Raw genomic sequence first — 11,176 nt, forward strand, 5'->3', positions numbered from 1 at the left:
GTCGTCGTGTACTTGAGATAACTAACAACAAGTCTCTATATCACTTTGGAGGAACTTTGGCTCACTTTTCTTTACATAAGCACAGTTTCTTGCCATGCCACAGCTTCTCAATCAGAATTAAATAGTAAATAAATGGTAAATGTCCTGCACTTATAGCACTTTAACGAGTCCAAGCACTTCAAAGCACTTCACACTCCAATCAGTCATTCACGCACTGATGCCGGTAAGCTACGTTTGTAGTCACAGCTGCTCTGTGGCAGACTGACAGAAGCAGGGCTGCCATACAATCAGTGCCACCGACAGCAGGCAGAGCAGGTGAAGTGTCCTGCCCAAGGACATGACTGAGCCAGACGAAGCCGGGGTTTGAACTAGCAACCTGCTGGTTACAGGACAAACTCCTAGCTTTAGAGCATTCGTCGCTCTGATTTAAGTTCAAACTTTGATTAAGCCACTTCAATACCTTCTTTTTTATTTATTTTTTCTGCTTCTCAGACTTGGGCTTGCTGGTGGGCTTCTGATCTTATTACTGCCCCATGGACTGACCCCCATTATTCTTATTCGGGATGTCTTGATGGAGCGTAAAATTCAGGCTTCCATCTGCTGCAGCAAGTTGTCCAGGTCCTCAAGCAACAAAGCAGCGGCGCATTTTCACAATATCACCGCCATGCGTGGCTGTTGGTGTGATATTCTTTTACTGAAAGGCTTTGTTTGGTTTACTGAGATGTAATGGGACGTACATCTTCCAAGAACTTTCACTACAGACCATTTTTAAGGCCAATGGTTTGCACTGCTGTTTTTCTTGGAAATAAATTATTTCAGGTTTAAAAACTGCCAAATAAATGTTATCAATAACAAAGAAAAAGTAAAAACATACTAAGTCTTTCAAATGAATATGTGGCAAAAAAAAAACAACTAAAACAATATATGGAGCAAATACTTTTTTCACAGAACTGTTTCTTATAATCACAATAAAATGAGTACTCTATAATTAACTTATTATAGCTAGTTTAGCTGAACATTAGTACATGTTCTGCGGGGAAGTAAAGCAATCTATCATTTCATGATATTTAGTTTGATGAAATGTTAACCACTTGCCTCCAGTTGTATTTGAAATTATTTTTATATCCAGTCTATATTTAGCTCACTGCTAATCAGAGCTGTTCAAAGACTTCACGTTTCCGGCGCTCTCGGGTTACTCCAAGTCTCTCCCTTTGCAGATTCGAGTATGTATGCACATTTCCTGTTTGAAGCCTTCGACACCAACAAGAACGGCTCGGTTAGTTTCGAGGTGAGCTCTGTTCTTGCATCTTTTGAACGGATCAAAGCAAAAATGGGTGCGTCAAAAATTTGACACAGCGGCAGTCCGACAAAAAATGCATTATTCACCTGAATACCAGCCCACACAGGAGAGATTGTGAACAATTTACCTCGTTTTATATGTCTGGACTCAAGCAATTCCTTATTAATTTACGTTCTTTATCAGGACTTTGTTTTTGGTCTGTCCATCATCCTGAGAGGAACGATTAATGACCGGCTAAACTGGGCGTTTAACCTCTACGACCTGAACAAGGATGGCTGCATCACCAAAGAGGTAACACACAAGTTTTGCAAACGGAGCATTTTTCTTTTAATATGCGTGGATTTTGATATATTTTCTATATATGCGACTCCTGTGTCAAACAATTACTGTCCACCATCTTTCTATTGTCTTCCGCTTAACCGAGAATGGTTCATGAAGGTCCTCTCCAGCATATGCTGGGTGCTCTTAAGGCATTGCCAGGCCTAAAGCCATGTCTATTGCCTCCAGTATATTTTGGGTTGGCCCTGGGTCTCTTCACAGTGGGTGTGCCTGGAAAACCTCCAATTAGAGGCATGAGGAAGGCGTCCTGATCGGGTGTCCAAACCACTTCAGCTCAGTCCTTTTGATGTAAAGGAGCAGTGAATCTACACAGAGCTCCCCCCAAATGTAAGGTGCTACCCACGTAATCTCGTAGGTTGAGCCCAGCCCCCCCTGCAGAGGAAGTTAAGATAAGATTTCAGTCACTTGTATGTGAAATCTTATCTCTTAGATAGAAGGGGGTCAAGAATGTAGACAGATTGGTAAGTTGAGGGCTTTGCTTTTTGGTTCACAGCTGTTCAACATGACTCACAGCAGCAGCACCTTTACAGAGAGGGCTCAGTTTGTCTATCAAGCTTTCTCTTCATCCTGATATCACTCATAAATAAGACACCAAGACACTTGAACTCATCTGCTTGAGGCAGAAACCGAGTCCCGGCCTGGAGGGAGTAGTCCACCTTTGCCTGTCTGAAATCTATAGTCCAGGCTTGAAGGAGCTGGCTATCATCCCAGCTGCTTTTCACCGGGCTGAGAATCACTTCATTGCTCACTACTGGTCAAATCTTAAAGATGCTAATGGACTGACAATGTCTCCAAAAAGCAAGGGTGTGACCTTAAGGTTCCCAAACCAGACACCCTCCTCCTCAGGGATACATCTAAAACACAAAGGACACCTGTGTTTGAGGACTGGGGCTGAACACCCCTCCCAAGTAAACTCAGAGTAAACTTTGAAGTCTCCTTTCATACTAGATTATAATTTTCTTCTTTATTTCTTACACTGCCCTGTGTTTTTTTTTTTTACATTAACTTTGCAGGAGATGCTGGACATCATGAAGTCTATCTATGACATGATGGGAAAATACACGTACCCCACCATGATGGACGACGCTCCGAGAGAACACGTGGAGAGCTTCTTTCAGGTGCAATTTCCCCGTCTTTTACGTCCTCCTAATGCACGAACGCTTATAATCACAGAAACTTCTTTAGAAACTTCATCTGACCAATGTTTTCTTTCAGAAAATGGACCAGAATAGAGACGGGGTGGTCACCATAGATGAGTTTATTGATTCGTGTAAAAAGGTACAGCAAAAACCTTTCCCCTATTAAATGTCCACAGTTTTAACCACCTAAGCATAAACTATGTGGTGTTTCTCTCTCTCTCTCTCTCTGTTCAGGACGAGAACATCATGCAGTCCATGCAGCTGTTTGACAATGTCATCTAAGGATCTGGACCAGTGAGGATAATGGCACCAGGGAGGGGAGTGTATCGGTGAAAAAAGGCCTCCGGACTGAAGAGACAGAGAGAGTTTGTGGATGTCTGTGTGTCTGTGTGTGTGGCTGAGTGGCATACTGGTCTGAGCTTGTCATCGCTAAGAACTGTGAATCCTTGGGCAAAGATAGACCATCACCCTCCTCCTGGACCTTTAGTGGCATTTCTTCCAGCAACAATGGAGTTTTCATGACTCCCAGGCTAATCATGAAGAACCTTACTTAGTTTTATTCCTTGAGCACAGACAAAGAAGGCTTGCAGTGGACTTAACAGCAGCTAGCACACCCTCGGCTGTTTTATTTGACTTTTTACCGTCACCATCGGTCAGCTATCACCGCCTTGGACTCAAGACGGATCAAGAATTCCCTTCAAACCTTGATCTGGAATGACTTTCTCCCGCTTCCCTGTCATGTTCGATGTTTGGAATAGCGATTCTGATCGTTGCCTCTGTTGCGGGAACGCTTCCCCGGAGCTCAGGGGAGACATGGCAATGAGTCTGTGGCCACCTGCTGGACGTAACGGAGAAAGACACTTCCTGATGGAGCGACCAAAAGGTGATCCGAGGTTGGAAGCGGTGGGTGGGGGAAAAAAAGTGATTTCAGTATCGCATGATGATGTCACTAATATCTAGGTACATATTTAAAGAGATACTCCAAAGTCTGCTCGTCTGTCTGCTGTTCCTAGTCATTCACAGGTGCCTCACCCGGTGTACGTGTGTGTGTGTGTGTGTGCATGTGCATCAGGAAGACATGCTGTCTGTCTTACAGATGAGTCCCAGATGAGTGGGTCAGCACCCACGTTTATTCGAGGGGTTTAGACTAATTCCTGGCCTTCCAAACTATTCCAGTCCTAGCAGTAGTTGTCTGATGACTGTTGTAACGTCTTTAGCATTCCCATTGGAATGATGTTAGCCAGTGCAATGTGGGAATAGCACTATAGTTGATCAGCTTTTGACCAGTCAAACCATGTCAGTATAGGACTTTAAACCACCGTCATCATACCAGGCTTTCAGATATCATTATAGGGGGAAAAAAAAAATCTATATATTCAGAAGGGTATGTGTGAAATTATCTGAAATGTCATGTGGTTGTAGCAGGTTCTACCACTAATAAAAACATATATTTATTTTAAAAATAAGAGGTATAACATAAGGTATATGGATGCATTTTTTTCCCCATGTGAGCAAATTTTCCCTTCTTTTTTTTTAATAATCCATATCTCTCTCACCAAAGAGGAAATATTAGCAGTGCATAAGGCTAGGGGATACAAGGAGACAGTTTTTGAGACAAAAAGCACTCGGAGACAAAGGTATGCGTCTTTTCCTGCTCACTGTTTTTGGTGTAATTCAAGGTTGTGAACCCGCATGATAAGATGTTTTATTTCTTTAAAGAAAAACATGTGCAGCGCCCGTATAATTTGCCTCTTTTTATACCAGAGCATCACTGAACTGAATTTCACCAGAGGCACTGAAACATGAATTAATTTTATTTCAGAGAGACTAACATGGAATAGCAATAATGTTCTCCGCCACAGTACCTTTCCATTTCCACCCAATCACTCATTTCCCTCGCAGCACAAAACAGAAGTCAACTGCATTTTTTTTAAATTATTGTTTTCTTTTAAACATTCTTAACCCTGCTTAGTTTACGTTTTCGGTATTTGTTTTCACCAGAAAAGTGTTTCAGCTCAGTTTTTAGGTTCCTGACTACAGTAAAAACCCGTCTATACCCGCATGTACTGTGTCCCGAACAAAGTTACCAACATGTCGTGATGATTGTCTGGTTAGCTATTTGCTGGTTGCATTACATATTCAAAATGTGTATGTTTTGTACAGAGACAATAAAAATCACAGTTACTATGCAAAACGGGCTGAAATGTGAATTGCAAAGACTCCGCGTTCTTGTCTCTTTGGAGTTTCATTACTGCATTCCTTTATTAATAAAACTATGTTTTTTTTATTATTTAAAAACAGGACCTAATACAATCACACTTGAGTGGCAGCAGTGAAAATGGGTGTATTGCTCTGTCCAGGTCAGAAGGAACAGAAACTGTTCTGTCCAGTGCTTCTCTGGACCTTGCTGTACAACTTTCCTTCCTGCAGGAGCGTGGGAGATGTGCTGCTGGCGTCACCGTATTCAGAAGCCATCTTCTGTGCCTTCCCTCTACAGCGCGGTCTGCTGAGGTTCTGGGTGGCGGGCACTTCACTTCAACTAAATTTCTAAACTGCATTATTAATCTCAAAAAGGAAATTACAAGTGGCAGTAAGATTAACTTTCTTTAGTCCTTACAGATGGTTCAGTCTCAGTAATCAGTTGATCCATCTGTAGAGCTTTGAGCTCCAGAGCATTACAGTCTGCCCTAATACCCAATATTGTGGCAGAAATTATGTTTTTTTTTTGTTTTACTGTTTGTTGTGTGAACAGGATGTACAGCAGAGAGTTTAGCAAATATCCAAGAGGGGTACCGGTATTGTTGGCAAAGTTGATTGATTAGATATTTTGTCCGTTGAGGATCCATTTGGATATAGTAACACAGATGTTTGGATCCATAAGTGTTATTAATGTGAATTAATGTGAACAAACCCTGTATTTATCTGTTTAGCAGGACTAAATATCAAGTCAACATGCCCCAATTTTAGTGATACTTGAAGATTTTTTTTTATTATTCAAAGTCTTACTTGGACTACAGATTATTTTTCTACACAAAACCATCACACCATGCTTTAAACTAGACACATTTGACGCTGTTATCCTTGTGACTACATAATCTTGATCAGGCAATGCTCTGTAATGTTTTCTCACTCATTTGTTTGGATTTATGGTTATCAGAAGAGTTTCACTGACTTGTGTAAACAGTAATTTAACTGATTTTGGAAAATCAAATCAGATTATCTTAATTTTGGTAACAACTGTATTTTTGTTTCTTCGTGAAATCTTATAGAACTGATTGGCACAGTGGTGCACCATTGGGTGGCCCATTGAAAGAAACAGATTCAACTTTGTTCACTGTGGATATCGGACATGTTTGAAAAACAAACAAAAAATGAATAGCTAGATGGTGGTTCCAAACAGCTGTGTTATTTCAGAGAATGTAGTAATTTACAGTAGCTTTTAGCCTTCATTTAAATGTATATTAGCATGGTCATTTGTGACAATGCTGTGAGCAAATGATTGATTATTTTTTTTAAAACAAATGTGGTTATGCCATAAAATATGATAATCAGGACAAAAACGATCAGAGGGAAATTTGCCGCCATAAAAAAATGGATTTCATAAGTTAAATACATTCCTTTGGTAACAACAGTTCTTTGCTCAAACTTAAAATTTATAACATGTGGGTTTATTTATAATAATGGTTTCTAACAACTACAATGTTTAAACATTGCCAAACTTTGTTAACTTTGTAATATTAACAATATAAATGGCTTTCAGCCCGACTCGTACCTGCAGTCTACATTTAACTGGCTATGAACCTCATTTAGCAAAAATAATATCAAGCTAATAATTTTAATGTCAAACTTCAGTTACATTAAGTCTTGTACTCTTTTAGGAGTTTAATAGTCACTACTGACCGCAGGTACAGACCAAACAGCAGGGGGAGCTGTTGTCACATTTAGAATGATGCAGAGGGCCTGTATCTTCTGGACAAAAAAGGCACTCTCTGCAATACCTTCACCCCACTATTTCAGAAGCACTGAATTAAATGACATTTCTGTACAAACATGGATATCTTAGGTTACAGATTTTTAAACTGTCAAATTCTTACATTAAGATTAATTACATTAATTATATTAAGATTTCCACAAGTTATGGATCATAACTTTATTAATTGATATTTACATGTTATCTCAAGAGTCAAAACAATTTCAACCAGCAACCAGTGCAAAGGTGATAAGCCAACAAGGCTGTATACAATAATGAGTTTATGTACATGGTAAGACAGAAAAAAATAAAAGCTCAAGTTGAAAAGCATATAAATAACCCCCCAGAGTTAAATAAGGATCATCTCTCTTCTTTTTCACTCTTGCTTCATTTTATTGCCAGTCAAAACTTTTCAGGCGCCGTCATGTGGTTAAACAGGCTTGGATATGTCCACAAAGGAGAAGGCTTTACTTTGGCATTTTACGAAGTTCTGCCAGAACCCAAATGGCAAGAGTCAGAAGGGCGACGGAGCCTGACTGGTGCGTTGCTGCCAGTGGAGTAGGAACATACAGGAGGAGTGTGCTGATACCGAGGGCTACCTAATGAGCAGAAAAAGAAAAACGCCGTCAGAATGAAATGCATTTCAGCCTTGTGCTCTATACACTTCTGCCTGAAAGCAATACCTGTGTATAAGCCATTGCTGCAAGGAGACCGATGGCAATCTTAGCCCTTCTGGGTAGCATCATCCTCCTTGAGAATAGATAAAGGCCAGTGATTGCTGTCAAAGACCCAATGGCCTAAAAAAGAAGAAGAAAAAGGACAAAAAAGAGAATCTGCTTAAATTAAGCTACAGTGGCTTTAATTTAATTGAAAATAAATGAGCTGCGACATACCAGAATTCTGTGATCAAATTGCACCGTGGTGGGATTTTCAAAAATGTTTCTAAGAGCAGGAGAGAAGGCCAAGATGTCATCAGGGATCCATTTATCTGCCATCTTAGGGAAGGAGTTATACACCAGCCCAGCATCCAAACCAGCAACAAAGGCACCTTTATACAAAAAAGACATTGGCAAAACTGTTACACGTTTACCCAGTTTAATACTCTGAAGTTCCAAGAGTAAAACCTACAAGTTATAAAGATGCCTTTAAGTTACAAGTGTACCCTGTTTTGAGTTAACCACTTGTTACTAGATTTGTCATTTAAAATGCACAGATCAAAATAAAGCGACCCTGTGAATAGTCAAACATGAGGACATTTTGAAAGATTTATTTTGAGAGTCCGGAATCAAAAAGAAACGTCTTACTGTCCTTGCCACAGTCGTCTCGTTTATGGCTAATTAAGTATTCATTGTGCTGTCATAAAATCCGTTCGCTTCAAATGATTCTGATGGGTGTTTTATCCCCCTTTGCTCCACCTTTAAATAACAAATGCTTGGAAGTATTCTGAACTTTTTCACCTGACAGAGCAGTTAGGAACACCAGTCCACCGGTACCCTTTGCAAACCTTCTGAGCTGCGTGAGACGTCTTGTGTCTGCCATCTAGGTAAGAGATCAAACAAGAGAAGCAAAGAAGTGTACAACGGGAAACGGTTTATTTAACTGTGGATACACCAAGACAAAGTCCAGGCCTGAAACTACCAGTAAGTTAAAAAAAAAAAAAAAAAAAACAACAACAACTCTGTACCTTGTGTGCAGGCAGCAGCAGAGTAAGCCCAGTCCAGAGACTAGCAGAGTAGAGCACCAAGGCAGAACCAAGATGAGCACACAGACGGTACTGGCTGACCCGAGGGACATCATGGGATTCAGGCTTTTCCTCCAGCCCACTTTTTACCATGTACCATCCAAGGAGGCCCTGGTGAGATCAACACAGTTCGACAACGAGATGAGCTGCGAACTGTCGCAGGAAAACTTTTATGTCGGAACAGGACAAAGAGAGTAAAAGCGTTGATCTTGTGCTTGTCTGACCTGGAAGAACACGAATCCACACAGACCCAGCACTTTTCCCTTCAGGGAACGAGTGAAGTATCCTTTTCTCCAGAAGTAAACTGTGGGCAGGATGTACGCCAGTCCCACCAGCCTGCCCCACATGCGGTGGCCCCACTCCATGTAGAAGATGAACTTAAACTCAGGGAGAGTCATCTCATGGTTAAGGCTGGAAAATAAAACCTCTAAGTAGTTACATAGCAGTGAAAATGAGAAAGAGACCCCAAATTTTAAAACTGGATGCACTTCCACATTGTTATCAAAAGATACCGGTGTGTTTTTTAACGGGGGGTCTTTCCTGATAGAAGTATATAAAAAAACTTACATTTTGAACTCTGGGAACTGCTTGTACTTGGAAAACTCTGCCTCCCACTCTTCCTCAGACTGAGGTGGTCTCATCTCTCTCACCAGATGCCAGTCGACCATCGAGAGCCCAGATTCCGTTAACCTGAACAGTAAAACACACCCACACACATCCGCACTTCTTGCATTTTGGAGCGTTCCAGAAACCGTGGCATTACATTTAAATAACTTCTACCTTGTGACGCCACCCAAGACCACCGCCCCAACCACCAGCCCACTGCAGCCGAGCAACCAGCGACCCACTATGCGGTTCGTTGCTGCGTTTGGTACAGCTACGGCCGCTGCTGGGGTGGAGGGCGATGCCGCTTCGACGCTGATGGAGCTCTGGTTTCTCCGTACGAGCCATTGTCGCAGCTGTGGCCGCTGATGCTGGGAGCAAAGAGGAGCCGACATTTAGGCATAGTTTCTAATTTCTTTTCAAAGCAAAAATTCCAGTTAGGTTGCCAAACTTTGACAAACAGAATCTCCATTATTGGAAAAATATACACACACATACACAATTTTTCTCCCTACACTTCAGGCTTTTGTAATAACATAGTAACAATAAACAGGAAGTCCCTTTTTTTATGAAACAGTGGTACGAAAAAGATATTTTGTTTGTATTTTAATCTTTTGGACTCCAACGGTAACTTAGTGGTATTTTATGATAAACTATTATCTAAACTGTACTTATAGAGATGACAGTAAGGTTTGTAAATCAGTTCTATTTCCACCGGTAATCCAAAATACCTCATTGTATTCTAAGGCTGATTTGACATTACCAAATTTAATCGTCAAGGATTGAATGACAATAAATGTAAAAACATATAACAGAGCTGCCAAGAGCACAACACTAGTATGTATGCACTAACCTTTAAAAAATAAACTTTTTTATGCTAAAAGCACATTCTAAGTGTATCCAAAGAGCTTTTCCAACAATATGTTTTTTTTAATAATGCATATAGTTTACCAAGTTGCAGAATTTCTAAAGAGAATATTTAAATTGTATGTGAGTCTTTTTTCCTTTTGTCACGAGGAAGAGGAAACTTTTTTTCTTGTGTCCCGTGTCTACCAGCTTTAGGTGAAATATGGAAGATTGGGTATTATTCAGAATAAACGACTTGCCAGCCTTTAATATTACTGCATAATCTGTGCTCTTTGAATTCTGATTTGGTAAAAGTGACACTCATGGGTAAATACCACATACACTGTTGTAAAAAGGAAAACGAAAAAAAAAAATAGTAGACCTTCCTTTGTGTATTTTTATTATGACTTTAAAACGTTTATTTAACCCTAAAAAAAACTATCTAAAAGTTTTAAGATATGTTGCGGTCTCTTTATATGCCTTATTGCATGTCATTTGCGCCGTATTTTTTATATTGTTTAATTTCATTTAGATTTAATGTAAATCACGTGTCGATAGCATTTTTGGAAAGCGGACAATGTTTTTGTTAGTTCCCCAACAATAATAATACTATATATGATCGTGTTTATGTTTGTCGCCATTTATCCTGTAACTAATAAATTAGCAAACGTACAGTTTAAAAAATTGTTTACCATCCAGATTATGACACCATATTCACAATTCACCCAACAGCGATGATTGGAGGTCAGTGATGTAATATAATGATAGATGATACGTGACTGCAGCCACAGGCACTACGGAGGCATATAAATGTTTTAAAGCTACGTTATACCGAAACACGATGAGTTCACTGATGCTGATCCAGCACATCTCACATTTCCATTATTATTGTGACATTTCCCTTTCTTATCTAACCAGTTAGGTTAGCTACATGTAGCATGTGAGTCCAGCTCCACTTACGCCGCTCTGTTCAAAACCCCTGCCAGCACATCTGCAGCCGTAAGATATTGTAGTCCGTAAAGTTGAGAGCAGCATTTTTGGTTTCTTCGTGCTCCCTTTAGCTGCTACGATACCGTAGTGCCGTCCTGAAAGCAAGCTGGCTCTGCAACAAGGCTGGTTTAGTAATGCACGGCTCAACTTTAACCCCGTGACGTCGATAGACGTTGAGGTAACCAGGAAGTCGGGGTGTGATAAGAAATTTGTTTAGCGTATCTGTCACGGGCGGTCACCCGAGCCAC

At 40.4% G+C, this 11,176-nt stretch overlaps 2 protein-coding genes across 9 annotated transcripts in view; one reads left to right on the forward strand and one right to left on the reverse strand.

Moving 5' to 3' along the window:
* Window positions 1–4,988, forward strand: part of LOC105938752 (Kv channel-interacting protein 2) — a 98,947-nt gene extending 93,959 nt beyond the window's left edge. For all 8 annotated transcript variants that reach the window (XM_036126126.1, XM_036126129.1, XM_012880635.3 and 5 more), the window contains 5 exons: window positions 1,218–1,288; window positions 1,484–1,591; window positions 2,653–2,757; window positions 2,855–2,917; window positions 3,013–4,988. In XM_036126126.1, coding sequence (XP_035982019.1) covers window positions 1,218–1,288; window positions 1,484–1,591; window positions 2,653–2,757; window positions 2,855–2,917; window positions 3,013–3,060 — 395 coding nt within the window. In that variant the 3' untranslated portion in view covers window positions 3,061–4,988. The remainder of the gene's footprint in view (window positions 1–1,217; window positions 1,289–1,483; window positions 1,592–2,652; window positions 2,758–2,854; window positions 2,918–3,012) is intronic.
* A 1,925-nt stretch (window positions 4,989–6,913) lies between these two features.
* LOC105938734 (cytochrome c oxidase assembly protein COX15 homolog) lies at window positions 6,914–11,093 on the reverse strand. Its single transcript, XM_012880599.3, has 9 exons — window positions 10,899–11,093; window positions 9,270–9,463; window positions 9,057–9,179; window positions 8,714–8,900; window positions 8,433–8,600; window positions 8,206–8,287; window positions 7,642–7,796; window positions 7,432–7,545; window positions 6,914–7,347 (listed from the first exon to the last, which is right to left on the reverse strand). Exons 1-9 carry the CDS (start codon window positions 10,971–10,973, stop codon window positions 7,216–7,218), a joined length of 1,230 nt encoding a protein of 409 aa, XP_012736053.2. The 5' UTR covers window positions 10,974–11,093; the 3' UTR covers window positions 6,914–7,215.
* Between the last annotated feature and the right edge of the window lie 83 nt (window positions 11,094–11,176).

The sequence above is a fragment of the Fundulus heteroclitus genome, chromosome 22, assembly GCF_011125445.2.
Source record: "Fundulus heteroclitus isolate FHET01 chromosome 22, MU-UCD_Fhet_4.1, whole genome shotgun sequence".
Classification (NCBI taxonomy): domain Eukaryota; kingdom Metazoa; phylum Chordata; class Actinopteri; order Cyprinodontiformes; family Fundulidae; genus Fundulus; species Fundulus heteroclitus.